The sequence below is a fragment of the Apteryx rowi genome, unplaced genomic scaffold (assembly GCF_003343035.1).
Source record: "Apteryx rowi isolate R43461 unplaced genomic scaffold, aptRow1 scaffold_56, whole genome shotgun sequence".
Taxonomy (NCBI): domain Eukaryota; kingdom Metazoa; phylum Chordata; class Aves; order Apterygiformes; family Apterygidae; genus Apteryx; species Apteryx rowi.
The window spans coordinates 356,940-373,127 of NW_020450827.1; the positions used below are offsets into that span (position 1 = coordinate 356,940).

Below are 16,188 nucleotides of genomic sequence, written 5' to 3' on the forward strand. Positions count from 1 at the left end.
GTGGCCATGCGGGGGCGGGGGCGGGGCGCGGTGGCCCCTGGCCGAGCACGGGGACATGCAGCAGGGTGGCAGGGCGCGGGGGCACCTGGCGGGACGTGGTGGCGCTCAGCAGCGCTGGTAGGGCACGGTGGCACCCAGCAAGGTGGCAGGGCACGGCGACGCTCAGCAGGGGCGGCGGGGCATGGCAGCGCGCGGTGGCACCTGGCAGGGTGCGGTGGCACCCAGCCGGGGTGGCAATGCACAGTGGCACCCAGCAGGGATGGCAGGGCACAGTGGCACCTGGCAGGGCACGGTGGCACTCAGCAGGGGTGGCAATGCACAGTGGTACCCAGCAGGGCACGGTGGCACCCAGCAGGGGTGGCAATGCACAGTGGTACCCAGCAGGGCACGGTGGCACCCAGCAGGGGTGGCAATGCACAGTGGCACCTGGCAGGACGCGGTGGCACTCAGCAGGGGTGGCAGGGCACAGTGGTACCCAGCAGGACACAGTGCCACGCAGCAGTGGTTGCAGGGCACAGCGGCACCCGGCAGCACCTCTGTGAGGCAGCCCAGAGGCTCGGCGAGCTCCCGGCCGGGCAGGGAACGCATCGGGCTGCAGCTTTCTGGGCAGGCACCGCTGGCCGATGGGTCTCCCCGCACGGACCCYGGGGAGCTGCGGTGCTGGGGGAGCCGAGCGACAGGAGGGGTCCCGGGCTGGCCCCCRGTTTCCCGGGTGCGATCAGGGGCTCCCCCATCAGCTGCGATGCAGACTGGGCTCCTCCGGCAACGGAGCACAGCTGCGAGGTGTAACGACCCTACGAGCGAGGATCTGCTCTCCCTGCTCCTCTTGGAGCGGGTGCCGATTGGGTGGGCAGCGGCTCCGAGCCTCTATAAGCTGCCGAGCGGGAGCCAGAGGGCAGCTGCTGCTGGGGCGTTTAGGAGGCTCTTGTGGGGGTTGATATAAACCGAGTGCCCAGGGTGAGTTTTCTAATGCAGTGTTATCATCTGGGGCTGAGCTGCGCGGGCTCTTCTCCAAGCTGCAAATGGAAAGCCTGAGCCTCCAGCCGCAAATGGAGCGAGGCTGGCAGGACCTGGGGTGGCTGCTCTGTCCTGGAGCCTGGCTGGGCTAGTGGGGTCCCAGGGGGAGCCCCGGGGGGAGTAGGGKGAGCCAGGCTGGTGTCCCCAGCTCTGCAGCCACACACAGCGCTGGGCACGGGCAAATGCCCTCCTGCAGCCCAGGGTGGGCGCTTGGGGGCAGCGGGGGGGAGGCTTGGGAAAGCCTTTGCAGCCCGGGAGCCCTCCTGGGTAACGCTGTCCGCTCCCCAGGAAGAGGGATCCTGCCGCTATGTCCCTCACGGACAGCATCGACATCGACAGCAAGTCCGAGAAGCCCATGTCCCTGATCTGGGGTAAGGACCTCCGCCTCGCGCCGCCATCCCCAGCGCTGCGGCGAGACCGAGCCCGCTCCGGCCAGGGTGCCTGGCCCGCCGAGGCCGGCGACGAGCCCCTCGACCAGAGACCCCCCCCCCCCCTCGGGGTCGAGGTGTGCACTGACCCGCTCCGACTCCTCCGCGGTCTCCCTCCGTAACGGGGCCGGACTCCTGCCTTCACCTCRCCTGCCCGCCGGGAGCCGGGTACCGCAGCATCATCCGCTGCGGCTGCTCCCCGACGTCCCCGGTGCCCTCCGGGCGGGAGAGGGGGCGCGCGGTCCTCCCCAGCGCCCTGCCCCGGCGGCTCCCTGAGGCTCGCCATGTCCGCAGGGTGCGAGCTGAGCAGCGAGAAGGACTCCTACACCTTCCAGGTGCCGGACGAGTGGCAGTACGAGCAGCAGCTGGCGCTGCGGACGGTAGGTGGTCGCTGCCGTGGGCAGATCCGGGAGCACCCGGAGGAGGACCCCAGCCCTTCACTGGGGTTTGGGCAAGGGATGTCTGGAGGCGGCAGGGTGCCATGGAGGGGGGCTCTTCTTGCTCCCTAAGATCTGCCTGGGAGAGAAGGCCAGGGACGAGTTCCACGTGGTGGAGATCGTGCCGGYGGAGGACGGCGAGGGCCCCCACGCCCCCATCCCGCTCGCCACCCTGAAGCCCTCGGTGCTGCCGATGGTGAGTGCCCGGCGGCGGGGGCTGCCCCGAGGGGGCTGGCTCCGGCGGGCACCGCCACGCGCCCTCTCTTGCAGGCCACCCTGGTGGGAGTGGAGCTGACRCCTCCCGTCACCTTCCGCCTGAGAGCCGGCTCCGGCCCCGTCTACATCAGCGGGCAGCACGTTTCCCGTAAGCTGCCGGGGCGCGGAGGGCTGGGGGACTCGTGCTCCGGGCTGCCGCTTCCCAGCTTGCTGCAGGACCTTGCTCCGAACCCTCCTCCGCGCTGGGATGCGGAGCTGCCTCCAGCAGCCGGAGCCGGGCGATGGGAGGGCGTTGGGACGGGATGCCCCGAGGGAAACCCGCCTGGGGGGGGGGCTCTTGCCCGCCTGGGAGCAAGGGTTGAGCTGGCCTCTCCCGCAGTAATGCCCAACCTGTCCTGGGATGAGGAGGAGGTGGAGGAGGAAGAGTCCGCGGAGGAGTCCCCCGAGAAGCCCCCCAAGGTCCAGGCTGCCAAGAAGGGCAGTGGCGCCGCCAAGGTAGGCACGGAGCCGGGCGCGCGGCTCCTCCGCGGAGGCGGGAGAAGGGGGTCCCGGGTAGCCGGGACACAGGGTGGTGGTCGTGCCGCAGGGACAGGCTGCTCCGAGCCCCCCCGCTGCAGCCAGCCCCAGCAACCCTCTAACTGGGACGAGCCGTGCGGCTTGGCCCTCGGAGGCGTCGCAGGCTGCTGGCAGAGGGAGTCCCCGTCCCGCCTGCGCTTGCGGACGTGCCTGGCCCCGTTAACTGCATCCCTCTCTCCTAGAAGAGGAGGCTGGAGAAGGAGGAAGAGCTGTGAGTATGACGGAGGGAGCTGGCGGGTGGAGGGCAGGAGGAGCGTGGACCGGACCGGCCAGGGCGCAGCGGGATCTGCCGGGGTCCTGCGCCGGCTCGGCAGGAGGAACCGTGATCCCAGCCCTTTCCTCCTCTCCCGAGCAGGAACAACGTCTCCTCCGAGGATCCCCTTCCCAGCAAGGTAGGAGCCGGCTGTGCTGCCGGGGTGTCTGCATCTTCCCAGTGGCTCCGGGCAAGGCTCTGAGCTCCCGTGGGACTGCAGGGCCTGCCTGGATTAATCCTGATTGCTCAGGACTGAGAGCCCTTGGGGAGGGAAAGGGACTGACATGCGATGCTAATCGTGGTCCTAGCTGGCTGCCGAACTCCCTAAAAGGGGAGAGTAATGGAGGGCCAGGGAGGGTCGGGTTGTCCCGGACGGATGCATCCCTCCGGGCTGGGCTCCCCGTGCTCAGCACCGCGCGGCTGTGCTAAGCCGTGGCCGTGGTCCTCCGGCAGGGCCGAGGAGCAGGCAGGGGGAAGAAGCCAGCGGCAAAGAAGTAGCGCGAGCTGCGGCAGGTAAGCGGGGAGCAGGGCCGGGGCGGCCGGGTGCCACGGCTCCCGCTTGGAGGGTGCCGGTGTCCCTTCTCTCCTCCTCTGCGTGGAGGACAGGGCTGGGTGCTGGGCTGAGGTGGCTTGAGCACGTTAGTGCTCTGCACGCTGGCTGGGGGGGGGACTCGGCTTGAGCATCTGCTCGTGCTGCTCTGCCTGGGAACGGAGCTGCCTCCCTGCGGCGAAGGCTGCAAGGCTTCGAGCAGCTCCCGCCGCTCCCCGCGAGCGCCTGGGAGGAGAGGGGGCAGCCCGGCCCCGGGGAGAGCGAGGAGGGCCCGGGGCGGCCCCTCTAAGACCCTTTCCCCTTCCCTTCCAGGGCCTGGGGCAGAAGAGCCTGGAAGTCTGCTATTTTTGTGCCGTCCTTCCCAAATAAAGGATCTGTTTTGCACTCCCAGCTCCCTGTGCTGGGGAGGGAGGGATGGGGAACGCGCCTGGGGGCCTCGATGCCCTGGCCCTTCCCCGGGGTCTGAGCCCGCCCGGGGCAGGCAGTGCTTCTGCCCTGCGACGGGAGGGTTTGGCCGCTCGGTGAGCCGTGTCCCGTGCGGCTGCAGCCGTGCAATTCTCGCCTCTCCCTGCAGAGGCCAGGGCTGCAGCGGGGACAGGCGGCGGGCTGAGCTGCTGCTGCCGTTCGGGAATACGGGAGCATCCTCGGGTGCCCGGCTGTGCAGCGCCCTGCCTCCGGCACGGGCTGCGGGATGCTCGCRCTGCCCGGGGCCGGACCTCCCGCGGGGCTGGCTGGGGGGCTGCAAGGAGACCCCTGCCCTGCAGAGGAGGGATCGCTGCCCTCTGATACGGCCATGGGGCTACGCAAGCTCTCGCTGCGCCGCTCCCTTGCTCCAGCCGCGTTTGACCGCGACGGGGTCTGCGAGGCGGCCGCCGTTCCCGAGCATCCCGCCGTGCCGGACTCGCTGCGCGGCGTCCCCCCCTCTCCCCCCGCGCAAGGCCGGCCCCGGCCCCGGCCGCGCGGGGTAACAAGTGTCGCTGTGAATAGGAGACAATAGGGGATTACCGAGCAGCGGGGAGATGATTATAACCCATTGACCTGGCCTTGGTCGCGAGTTAGCAGGTATTTGTGGAGGGTCCGGTGCCCCTCGGGAGCGCGCGGGACACTGCTGTGCGCTCAGATTGGCCCCAAGGGGGGAGCCGAGCCGGCCACAAAAGCAGCCTTTAATTCCCCCCCAGGTGTGTGGCGGGAGGGCTGCGGCCCCGAGCATCGCTCCGCGCTTCCCCGGCCACGGGGACAGCTGGCCCAGGTGGCCACCAGCCGCCCGGCCGGCCGCACGTGCGGCGAGAGCCGGGGCTGCCCGAAGGTTTTGACAGGCGGCCCCCCCCCCCCCCTTCGGCTTTCTTCTCCCCGCGGGAGCTGCTTGCACAAGCAGGCTCCCCCCGGCGCGTTGACGGCTCGCCGGGACCCTCTGCCCCGGCCCGGGGAGGGGACGCCCGGAGTGATGACGGCTCCGCGGCCATCAGTCATCGGCTGCAGCCGGGGGACCGGAGACGCGGCCCCTCGGGGGTGGCCGGCTGCTGCGGCAGCGCCGGGATGCCGAGCCCTCCGTGCGGGATGCTGAGCTCCCGTCCAGGGCCGCCAGCTCCCTGGGGGCCGTTCGCACCCCGGCATGGGACACGCCATTCCCACGGGAAACCCAACGCTTGTGTTTATTGGGAGCAGCGGTTTGTGGTTTGGGCTGAATTCCTGGCCTGGGAGGTGAGAAAGCACCAGGGGAGGTTTAATTTGGGTTGTTAGCGCTGCATCCACCCCCCAAATTCGGAGGGTGCGGGTACCCGGCGCTCTTGGCAGCCCGGGCGGGCGAAGGCTGCGCTCTCGCCCGCTCCCCGGCGCGGCTGCCGAGACGGGCAGCAAATGCCCCGGCCCTGCTCCGGGCGCAGCTCCCCAGGGCACGGCRAAGGGGGCTGCTTTGCGCCCCATGTGCGGCCCCCTCCGGGGCAGAGCGCGGGCGTGTTTTCGGGCACCGGCCTGGCCACCTGCCAGGGGTGTTCGTAAGGCACTTAGCACCTCCGCGGCCGAGCGCCGGAGCAAACGGCGCGCGGGGAACGGCGCATCCTCTGCCTCCCGGCGCGGCGGCAGAGCCCCAGGGACCAGCCGGCCCCGCTGCGCGCGGGGGGCGAAAGGGGACGGGGGGAGCCCCTAGCCAGTGAGCGCCAGGCCTGGGGGGGCCGCCATGGGCCCCGGGAAGCCTCCGAAATGGGAGCTGGCTCTGGGGGAGCAGGAGCGCTCAAGCTGTCGATTGCAAACCATTTGCGGTGCCTTTCTCACGCCTTCGCGGCGCAGCGTGGTCTGGGGGCTCGCGGCGAAGCCCCCGGCGGTGCTCGGGGACGAGGCGGCCACGAGCCGCGGCTGGGCTCGGCGAGGGCCTGGCGTGCTGGCGAAAGGAGGGTGACGAGGAGCATCCTCGGTGCGTGCAGGGGGTGCCGGGGCTTGGCCCACCCCCCGCGCTCTCGCAACGCACCGGGCTGCCGTCCCCCCCCGCCGCAGCGCCCGCGTCCTCCCCGTGCGCGGCTTTGCCACCCGCCGCCTCTGCGGGACGGGGACACCCCGAGCCGAGCCGCCGCGCCAAGCTGCCTCCCTCCCCGCCTCCCCCTTCCCCTCCTCCCTCCCAGGCCCCTGCTAGGTCCGATCCTCCTTCCCTCCGCAGTGCCGACTGCCTCCCGGGAGAGGTTCGGCCCCTCTCTGCACAGGCTCTTCCAAGCTTTAAAGGCTGTCACCAGGCCGGGACAGGCGCAGCGACCTGGCGGCTCCCGGCTCGATGGGGCGCGGGACCCCGGGCGCTCCCTTCCGCGGAGGGCAGCCGTGCCCTGCCCGGAGCCACCTTTCCCGCTAGCTGCTTCCTGGCTGCCGGAGGAAACGCATCCCAGGGACCGGCCCGAGGACGGGAGGCTGATGGGGTGGGGACGCAGGGGACACCATGGATCTGGCTGCCCCGAAGGCTCTTGCAGCGTAGGACGCGCAGCCCGGAGGGGTGCGAGAAGAGAGGACCGCGGCCGGCGGACGCGCTCTCCCCGCTGTCTCCCCCATGCGCCGTCTCCGGTCCTGCTCCAGAGGCACCGGCATCGCACGCGGGCTTAGAAGCGCAACGAGAGCCTGGGTTTCGCCTCGCTTTTCCCCGGCTGGCTCTGAGCGAGGGGACCGCGCGAGGAAGACGGGGACGCTCTGCTCCGTGGCTTTCGCCGCCCCAGCGGGAATGTGCCGGCGGTGAGGGAGCTCGGCGAGGCCGGGAGCTTTGCAGCGCGCCCATCTCGGCGCCCCCGTTTCATGCCTTTTTCTTGGGGGCTTCGGCGAGCGACATGCAGCCCATCAGCCTGCAGAACCTCTCCATGTAAGCGCTGCCTTTCCCTCTCCCCGCCGCTGGTTTTGTTGCAATTCTTTGCAACGCGGGTTTTATCAGTAGTTTATTATTAGTGCAGTTGGAAACAGCTATTCATTGCTGGGGGGGGGGAAAAAAATAATAACCCCAAACAAAACACCCTGTTTCTCTCCCTCTCTCTTTTGTTTCCAAATGCAGATGTTTCCAGCTCCTGATGTTTTCCTGTCAGACCCAGGTACGTTGATAAAACACTTGTCTGTTTTACTAACCCCCTAACGGCGCGAGCTTGGCTCGGGCTGGTCCGCGTTTGCTGGCTGCCACGGTCCGGCTCCGCTACAAAGCCGGGCGGTTCGAAGGCGCCGGGTTTGCAACAACGTCGGCGCCGCGTCGGGGTGCTGGACTAGCCGCTTAGGGCCGTTTGCGTCGGGGACGTCCTTTCGCATCGCGGGTGGCTTTCCCCGCCGCGGCGGTGGCCGGGCGCGGGGCGCCGTGCCCTGAGCGCTGCTCTTAAATATCCCCCCGTGTGCAAAGGCTGATCCCGCCACGGGGCCGGCGCTGCCCGCCGGGGCCAGGTCTGGATGCGGAGAGACCCCGCGGGAGGGGAGTTTTGCTGCCGGGGGCTCGGCGGCGGGGGCACGCGGGGCTCGGCGCAGGGCACAAGCGCGCTCGCCACGCGCCCTTTCGTAGCAGCCCGCGTCTGGCCGGGGACAGCTGGCGCGGGCAAGGCCAGCGGGGAAAACCCTCCCCGCGCGCCGCAGATGCATCCGATACATTTCTCGCAGCCGGGCTCGGGGAGCGACGTGCCAAGTCCATCAGCCTTGAGATCTCGGGGCCGGACTCTGCCCGCGCTCGCGCCGGCGGCGGCGGCGGCGGCAGCCGCTCGGCGAGGGGGGTAACGGGGCAGCGCCGAGTCGCGGCGCCGCACGTTGGCCCCGCCGGCGCGAGGTTCGGCGCCCCCCTTCCCTCGCCCCCATCCTTGTTAGGGATGCGCCGTCCCTTTTTGTGCGCTTTAGAAAGGCAGCGGCTATTAAAATGCACTGTTCCATATCAGCACCCTCTTCTCCAGCGCCCGAACAAAACCGCCGTGGCTGCCGCCCTCGGAGGCCTTAGTATGCGCTTGGGACCCTTTTTTCTTTTCCCTTTTTTTTTTTCCCCCCCCCCCCCAAGGTAAATGCCTTTATTTCTTTGGAAACGAGAAGGGAAGGGAGCTGCCTTTGATGGAGAGGGGCCTTCCCCCCACCCCAGCCCCTTAGCCAGCCCCAAAGGCTTTAAAGCGGATCCGGGCAGGAAACGAGCCCCCGAGGGGTGCACAGAGGTGGCGGGGAGCCGGGTGCCTGCCCGGCCCCGGGTGCCGCGGGGGCATTTCCCCACGGGAGGCAGCWTCCCGCGACGCCGGGGGCGGTGAGGCTGGTGCAAGCCGGCCGGGAGCTGCGCTCTCCCCGGGGACTGCCGGTCCGCAGGGGGATGTGCCTGTGCAGGGAGCCTTCCCCACCGGCTTCCCCTCGCGGAAAAGCGCAGCTGCAAGCCAGGCCCGTAAACGCCTGCGTTTTGGCTCAAAACGACCGCTTTGGAAAGCAGGAACTCAACAAGTGGGAATCTGCTGTTCCTACGAGCCCCAGACTGTGCAGTTGCATCCCAGTTGGCTTTCAGCTTTCTCCTTATGACTGATTTTTTTTTTGGAGCGCGGTAGGAAACATGGGATGCTCCCTCTCTGGAGCGCTTCCCCCGGCTCGGGGCCTTTCCGGCATGCGGCTGCTGGCCGGCTCAGCCTCGGCGCCCCGACGGCGCTCACGGCCCTCCGGCACCGTGGCAAGCCGTGACATCGGCTCTCAGACCAGGCTTCCTGCTCGCGCAGGGACTATCCGAAGCCGCCTCCTAAGACGCGCACGGGAAGGCGCTGACTGCAGCCCGGTGCCGCGGGGGAGCGGGCGGCTGCCCCCCGGCTCGTCGGCAGTAATTAGCCACCGGTTACCGTACGATAACTCTTTTCTGAGGGAGCGAGCGGTTCTGCTGCTGCATTAGCATAAGCCACGACGCTGGCCGGGCTCCGCACCGTGCTCCGTTCCTCCGGCCGGGAACGGTCGGCCCCGGGACCAGGGCACGCTCAGGGTGCAGGAGGAGATGGCTCCGCTGCCGAGCTCCCAGCCCGGCTCCCGGCCCCCGGGAGGGACCAGCGGGCGTTTTGCACCGTCCTGCCCCGGTTCATCAGGCGGCGACGTGGGCGTCCCTCGGTCCCTGAGGAGGAGATGCCGACGAGCATCCATCTGGCCGGGGCACGGCTGGGAGCATCCCGTTGCCCGCTGCCGAGGCTGGCAGGGAAGGATGGGGCTGCACTGGCCAGTCCTGCGGAGAGCATCCTCACCTGCGCGATCCCGCGTCTTTCTCGGCACGTGCGATGGAGAGGAAGGTCCCTGCTTCTCCATCCCTGCTGCACCAGCCGTGCATCCGTGTGCCGAGGCGCTCCGGCACGGAGAGGGCTTGGGCGCGCACGGGGCGCTGCTTGCACCGGGCATCCTCGACCCAGGGTGCCGGCCCCGACGCCTGCCCGCCGCAGCCCCGCGAGGCTCCCGTCTCCGTCCCCTTGCCGTGGGCTGTCCAAAACAAATTGATTTTATTTTTCCCTTTGTAAACAAAGGGGGAGAATCAACCGTCTCCTAATTTTAACCAGTACGTGAGGGACCAGGGCGCCATGACCGACCAGCTGAGCCGAAGGCAGATCAGGGAGTACCAGCTCTACAGCCGGACCAGCGGCAAGCACGTCCAGGTGAACGGCAAAAGGATCACCGCCACGGCCGAGGACGGCAACAAATTCGGTAAGGAGCCCGCGGGCCCGGCTTTGCCAGCCGGGGAGGGAACGGGGCAGGGCTGGGTCCGAGCCGCAGCGAAATCCTCCCCCTCCGGATCCATGTGGCTGCAGCCAGGTGCCCGGCAGCCTCGCAGGGTCCCCGGGCATTGCAGCTGGGCTCTTGCGGTTATTTGAGGACTTGGAGGCACCAGCTTGGAGGGGCTAACGCAGAGCCAGGGGATGAGGCCGTGCCCTTCCCGGGACGGAGGTGTTCATGCAACGGCTAGAAAAGCTCCGGGAGGTCTCTGCTCCCCGAGGAGCCGCGCAGGGAGCCGGCGGCAGGGCCGCAGGGGGCGAGCGCCCGGAAAGGGTTAAAGGTTTGAATCACCCTGACGGAGTCGGTCTCATCCCGAAGCCGGGGTGAGCGTTTTCCTGGCATGGGGCAGCCGATAAGAGAGCTCGGCCCGCRTTGCCCGTGGCGCTTGTGCCAGTTCTCATAGTTGCTTAGGGACCGAGTTCAGCTCCGGTTAAAAATTGGCTTTTCAGCTCCTCTGCAAGATGGATCGATGAATCTTTGTGCCCTGGCGTAACTCCGTTTAAAGGGCTCAGCTTCCCACCAGTGTTTTGCCCGTAACCGAGCAAAAAACCCTCCTTCCCCTAAGGGCTCAGGGCAGCAGCGGGGTCCCCCTGGACACCTCACTGTGCAGCGTCCGCCTGGACGTGGTCCGTGATCCCTCCGCTGCCGCTCGTCCCTGCTCGGACCCGGACACGGCCCCGCGCAGCCCTCGGGTGCCTGGCGGGGCAGCATGCAGTTCCCCCCCAGCCCCCCCAAAAAATAACTCCCAGGAGAACAAGGCTGAAACGCAGCCCTGACCTCAGCATTTCCAAAGTCACGTTTCTCTCTAATATCATGCAACATTACTTTTTAAGCCCTATATTTAAGGCTTTTGCTTTCTAATCACTTCCCTGCACGAGAAACGCAACTTTTATTTGACGAGAAATGCATCTGCCCGTGCCGGCCGCAATCACCTGATCCCAGTGTCAGCACCTTAAATATTTATATGCAGAGGGAGCTGAGAAAGCAGAGCGGCGAGCGCCGTCCCGGGCAGCCCACCGTGGGCCGAGCCACCCCGCGGCGCTGCCCGCGGACCCTCCAGCGCCGGCTGCCGGGTGTCCCGGCCCCGCGGAGGCCACGCTCACGGCTCCAGGGCGCGGAAGCGTCGCGAGAGGCTTCCTAAGCCCGGTGGCCGGCGAGGCTGATTCAGCACCTTTCCAGGTCTTTCCCTGAATTATCCATGCCAGGGCGAGCGCGGGCTGTCAGCCGCTGGGCGCAGCACCCGGCGGGGTCATTGGTTTCAGTGTCGGCTCCCAACCTTTCCAGCCACCTCTGTGTCGTCGCCAAACAATGAGGACGAGGATAATTAACCCGCCGGGTGCTGGACCCGGTCTGGCCCTGGAAAAGCCATTGAACATCCGACAATGCGGATGTGCCGGGGGGGGGGGGAAGGGGCCGCCGCTCTCCGCGGCGCTTTTATCCGACGCGCCGTTTGCCTCCGCTGAGCTTCGACAAAGCCGCCGGGCATCACGGCGGCGCCGAGCCGGGAGCCGTGGTCCCCCCTTCCTGCGGGGATGGCGATCCCGCCGGCTCGGCCCTGCAAAATGAGGCGAAACGGAGGCGAAACGGAGGCGGGGAGGAGGGTTTTCCCGCGGCCCCGCAGGCGGCGGGGGTTCGGGGAGCCGGCAGCCCCCGCGCGACACCTCTCCCCTCGCTCTCGCCCCGGCAGCCAAGCTCATCGTGGAGACGGACACCTTCGGCAGCCGCGTGCGCATCAAGGGCGCCGAGAGCGAGAAGTACATCTGCATGAGCAAGCGGGGGAAGCTCGTCGGGAAAGTGAGTCCCGGCCCGGCGCGCGCCGGGAGCGGTGCCGCGCTCCCCTCCGTCCCCAGCCCCGGGGCCCTTCCCCGCCGGCGCTGACGCTCCCTCTGCTCCTTTTGCAGCCCAACGGCAAGAGCAAAGACTGCATCTTCACGGAGATCGTGCTGGAGAACAACTACACGGCTTTCCAGAACGCCCGCTACGAGGGCTGGTACATGGCCTTCACGCGCCGCGGCCGGCCCCGCAAGGCCTCGCGGAGCCGCCAGAACCAGCGGGAAGCGCACTTCATCAAGCGCCTCTACCGCGGCCAGCTGCCCTTCCCCAACAACGCCGAGCGGCAGAAGCAGTTCGAGTTCGTGGGCTCGTCCTCCCCGACGCGCCGCACCAAGCGCACCCGCGCCCCGCGCCCGCTCACRTAACGCCCGCCGCCGCCGCCGCCGGCCCCCCGCCGCCCCTTCTCCTCGCACCCTCCCGCGCCGTTTCCTCCCCCGTTTCTTTGGGTTTTTTTTTTTTAAAGGAAGATGCTCTATTTTTGTACTCCTCCCAAGCACCCAGGGGTAGCCGGGGAGATTGGGGCATGGGATCCGGTCCCTGATCCCACGTCGGGCTCCCTTCACCCCTAGAGCCTTGTGTGCCCTGCGGTACCCGGCACCGGGGATGCCCTGCATCCGCTGCCCAACACGGCACAGCATCCTGGACATGCTTCCCACACTGGCTGCGATCCCCGGGCCATGATTCCCTCTCCGTCCTGCTCCCCTCCCAGAGCCTTTCCACAGGGATGGACGGCAGCAAGCCACTGGGCAAGACCGGGGGAAACCCCTGCAGGGAGGGTGCAGAGAGGCCACACAGCTGCCGGAGAGACCCTCAATTCCTGCAGCACATCCGTCCATCCCTGCCTCTCCCACGTGCCCATTGCGTGTTTTGCCCCTGCAGCACCGGGGGCCGCACGGAGAAGCGGGGCCAGCACTTGTCCCCGCGGCCGCCCTGGGTCCCCACGTTATTTATTGGCCGGGAGGCGCCGGGCTGCCCCGCTCACGGCTCCGGCAGCGGCACCGGCTGCGGCACCGGCTGCCCGCGGGCTGCGCCGCGCGGGGGGGAACCTCCAGGCCGCTTTTCGGGGGCTGTTCGCTGCGACGCGGTTGCGAACTCTGCTGTTTCCATAACGAGTCAGTTTTAGGCCTAAACGTTTAGACTTGGGAGTTTATTTGTATAAAAAAGAAAAGGGAAAGCCCGAAGGCGAATAAAAGCGAGCGTCTAGAGCGCCCCGGCGGCCGGCAGCCTGTGCCTCCCCGCGGCTCCGCCGGGGACAGGGAGGGACGCGGCGGGATGCGGCGCTGCCCCGCCGGCCCGGCACGACGCCCCGGAGGACGTAATCCCCGAGCCGGCTCCGGCGCGACACCCCGCCGGCACAAGGCGGTGGGGACGCGGCTGGGGCGGGGGGCAGGCGAGGAAGGGGGAGAAAATTATAACAGTTTGAGTTAAATGAAGCTTTAAAGCAGAAGAGAAATGCAACACCCAGCAATTACGGCCGAACAATGCGCCCGGCGCTGCCTGCCCAGGTGTGGCGGGCGGGAATTAGYGGCGCGGCTGGGTTAATTTTTCCCYTCCCGTTTCCTTCGGCCTCACAGACGCGGCTCCTTGTTTCCGCAGGAATCCGAGACATTCTTTAAAGGAGAGGGCTTTGAGAAAGGGCCGATTTGCTCCGCGCCCTCCCTGCCCCCGCCGCCCCCTCCCCAATTTAGCCCAGGCTTCAAAGGTAGAGGAGTTCCCTTTGTGTAATCTCCGCTTTAATTTTTCCCCGTCCCTTTTTTGCTCCTTCTCTTCTCCTTCCCCAGCCCCTTCCTCTCTTTTCTTTCAGGGCTTTCCCCTTCCTCCCCTCTCTTTCTTCTCGACCTCCCGGGATAGAAAGGGCTCTGAAGGGTGAGTCCTTTTTAATTATGGCCGGGGAAGAAAAAACTCACACTGTTTCTTTCTTGTTTTTTGAGGTGAGACCCGGGGCGGGGGGCGGAGGTGGAGACAGGAATGCTCGCTGTGCAGAAAGTGCACTGGAGGATGTCTCGCCCTGCCGCCAGCCCCGCTCAAACGCCCCGTGTCTTTCCCAAGGCTTTTCTCCTCGCCGGCTCCGGCCGGTGCCTTGAAAGCTCCGGGGAAAGGGGGGTTTTGGGGAGCTGGCCGTGCAGGGGGAGGCGATGCCGGCCAGGATGAAGGGCAGGGGGCACCCGGGGCCGTTGGGGCGGCCAACGCCAGGGGCCCCCGAGGGACCCAGCTTGCTTGGGGGACAGACTTCAGCACCAGCACCGCTGGCCCTGCACCATGCTGGGGCCCTGTCTCACCAGCCAGCCCCATGGGCGAGGGTCACCCCTGTGCACACCCTGGCCTGTCCCCCCACACCCCGGGTCCCCGAGCCGTGGGGCACGCTGGGGGTGAGCGCCGTGGGTCTCCCCCAGCATGCATGCACCGGCCCCCTTCCCCTCCAGGGATGCTCYGCTGCAAACCGCAGCCTCCTGGCAGCGGGGCCGGGCCGGCGGAGGCGTTTTGGGGCTGGCACCGGGGGGGGGGTGCCCGGGCAGCTCCCCGGTGCAGGGCAAGGGGCCTGGCTCGGCGGCGGGGGCGCGGAGCGGCTCCTGCACATCCTCCCTCGCCGCCATCCCCGCTCGGCTCCGGCTGGCGGAGGGAGGCGGTCGCTGTAGCAACGTGCGGTGCGGCGCAGGGGAGGGGATGCTCGGCGCAGGCATGGCTCCTGGCGGAGAGGCGAACCTGCCCGCCGCGGGCCCCGGGTGCCCCTGAAGGTAGGGCCCTTCCCCTCCCTCCTCCTCCTCGCCCCCAGCCCCTTACCCCCCCACCGCGGTGGTGGCTGCGGCGCTCCGGCTTCGCTGGGGCTGGCGGATGCTGGCCGGGGCCTGCCAGGGGGTTTGAAGGGCACGGCCGGGCAGATGGGTGACCCCGCGGCTTCGGCAGGGTGGGAGCACCGCACCGGGCGGGCGGCAGCGGCTGCTGGGGGGCGGGGGGGTCTCTGGGGTGCAGCGGGCGGCTCTGCACGGCGCTGGGCGCGTGCACGTGATGGGGCGAGCGTGCAAGAGCAGGCGTGAGCGAGCACGCGCGCGCGGCGGCGAGGCTGCACGCCCCGGCGTGTCCAGGTGTCCGGCCAGCGGTGGATATGTGCGTTTGCAGACTCCTCCCTCCGGCCCCGCTGCTGGCGGCGGCGGTGGGGAGCCCACCTCTCCCGGGGCTGCACCCGCTTCGGTCCCTGCCCGCGCAGCCCTTGCCACCCCTTCCTGCGCCGCGCCRCCTCCCCGGGCACCGGGGACCGGCCGCAAACAGGCTGGGGATGAGCAGGGCTGGGCTGCCCAGGTAACACGTCCCCGGGGGTCCCCGGCGTGCCGGGAGGCGGCTCGGCGGCTCCGTCGCTCGCTGGGCGGAGGATCCGGATGCCGAGCGGGCTCTGCAGTCGTCTCGGTGCCTGAGAAACTGGGTTAGCGCGGGGGAGGCAGCCGCAGCCTCGATCGCTCAGGGGCCRCGTGCTGGGGCAGCCGGGGCAGGCGACGCCGCTCCAGGCAGGCTGCGCCGGGGCTGGTGCATCCCGGTGCACTGCCCTCCGGCCTTTTCCACCCGCCCCAGGCTGCATCCCGGCCCCGCGGGGCATTTCCCCCCCCGTTTCCCATTGCCCCCAGCCCTCCCGCGGGGCGCCTTGCCCACGAGCATCCTTCGAGCCAAGGGGGAAACCGAGGCAGCGCAGGGCCTTGCGCGGCGCTCGAGGGCGAGGACCCAGAAACGGAGCTCGGCAGCTCCTGTCACTAGGCAGCCATCTCCCACACGGAGCCGGGAATAGATCCCAGGCATCCTCGCGTGCTGCCGCCCCAGCCGCCGGCCCCCGCCGCCCCCGCCTCGCCCTGCAGCCGGGATGCTGAACCGCYGGGCTGGTCTGCAGCCGGCCGTCCAGCTTCTCCTCCAGGCCCGCGTGCYGGAGGGGCTCCGGGGGCGGCCAGAGCCCTCCCTGCCCTGCCCCATTCCAGGCGGCTGCCCCACGCCGCTCCCCAGGCCCCGGGCCACCCCCGCGTGGGGCTCGCGGGTGCCGTGACCCGGCCGCGGGCAGGGCTGGACCGCCGCCGCCGGGATGGGGGCCAGGATGCAGGGAGGGGGCTCTCCCTGCTGCCCTGGCTCTCTCCGGCGGCTCTGGCAGGTCGAGGGGCTGCAGAGAGCACGGCTTGGTCTTTAGCAGATGCCAAACACCTCCCAGGCCTTTGCTAAGCAGCGTTGGCCCCGGAGCCCGAAATTCCTGCCTTTTTCTCAAAGGTTCCCCTTTTCTGCGCCAGCAACGGGCGAGTGCCGCCCTTGGCGGTGCCGCAAAGCCCGGTCCAGGTCCGGGCTGGTAGTGGGTGGGATGCAATCCTAATGCATCGCCCGTCGTGCCGCGGGGTGTCGTGGGGTGCTYGGGGGCCCTCCTGGGCCCGTGCCCGCAGCCACGCTCGGTGCTCGGGAACGGGGGTGCCGAAATCTCAGCCGGGGGCTGGGGCGATGCTGCGCCCGGCTGCACCCCAGCTTGCACCGGGGACTGGAGGAGGGGGCGCTGGGGACCCCCGGGGTGTTTCTAGCAGCAAGGCGGTGCCGGCAACACCGGGTTTGTTTATGTTTTCCTCCCTCTTTGTGCCGGCGGAGCGGCGGGAGCGCGAGCGAGCAGCGCCCGGTGCAAATACTGCTTCGTCATGATGCCGGTTAATTCTCCTCCTGTTG

The 16,188-nt window shown here is 68.9% G+C and overlaps 2 protein-coding genes across 5 annotated transcripts; both read left to right on the forward strand.

Moving 5' to 3' along the window:
• The first annotated feature begins 27 nt into the window (after positions 1-27).
• Positions 28-3,861, forward strand: NPM2 (nucleophosmin/nucleoplasmin 2). Of its 3 annotated transcripts, none has more exons than XM_026081900.1 (10): positions 28-117; positions 1,306-1,388; positions 1,740-1,825; positions 1,956-2,078; positions 2,153-2,246; positions 2,478-2,593; positions 2,857-2,885; positions 3,030-3,066; positions 3,381-3,440; positions 3,790-3,861. In XM_026081900.1, exons 1-9 carry the CDS (start codon positions 56-58, stop codon positions 3,423-3,425), a joined length of 675 nt encoding a protein of 224 aa, XP_025937685.1. In that variant the 5' UTR covers positions 28-55; the 3' UTR covers positions 3,426-3,440; positions 3,790-3,861. The 3 variants fall into 3 exon arrangements, with proteins under 3 accessions (XP_025937685.1, XP_025937686.1, XP_025937687.1); XM_026081901.1 differs by having other exon boundaries at positions 2,860-2,885; XM_026081902.1 differs by having other exon boundaries at positions 81-142.
• A 2,658-nt stretch (positions 3,862-6,519) lies between these two features.
• On the forward strand, positions 6,520-11,876 carry FGF17 (fibroblast growth factor 17). 2 transcript variants are annotated; one of them, XM_026081840.1, is made up of 5 exons: positions 6,520-6,808; positions 6,995-7,031; positions 9,432-9,609; positions 11,366-11,472; positions 11,580-11,876. In XM_026081840.1, exons 1-5 carry the CDS (start codon positions 6,777-6,779, stop codon positions 11,874-11,876), a joined length of 651 nt encoding a protein of 216 aa, XP_025937625.1. In that variant the 5' UTR covers positions 6,520-6,776. The 2 variants fall into 2 exon arrangements, with proteins under 2 accessions (XP_025937625.1, XP_025937624.1); XM_026081839.1 differs by having other exon boundaries at positions 6,680-6,808; positions 9,465-9,609.
• Positions 11,877-16,188: the final 4,312 nt, after the last annotated feature.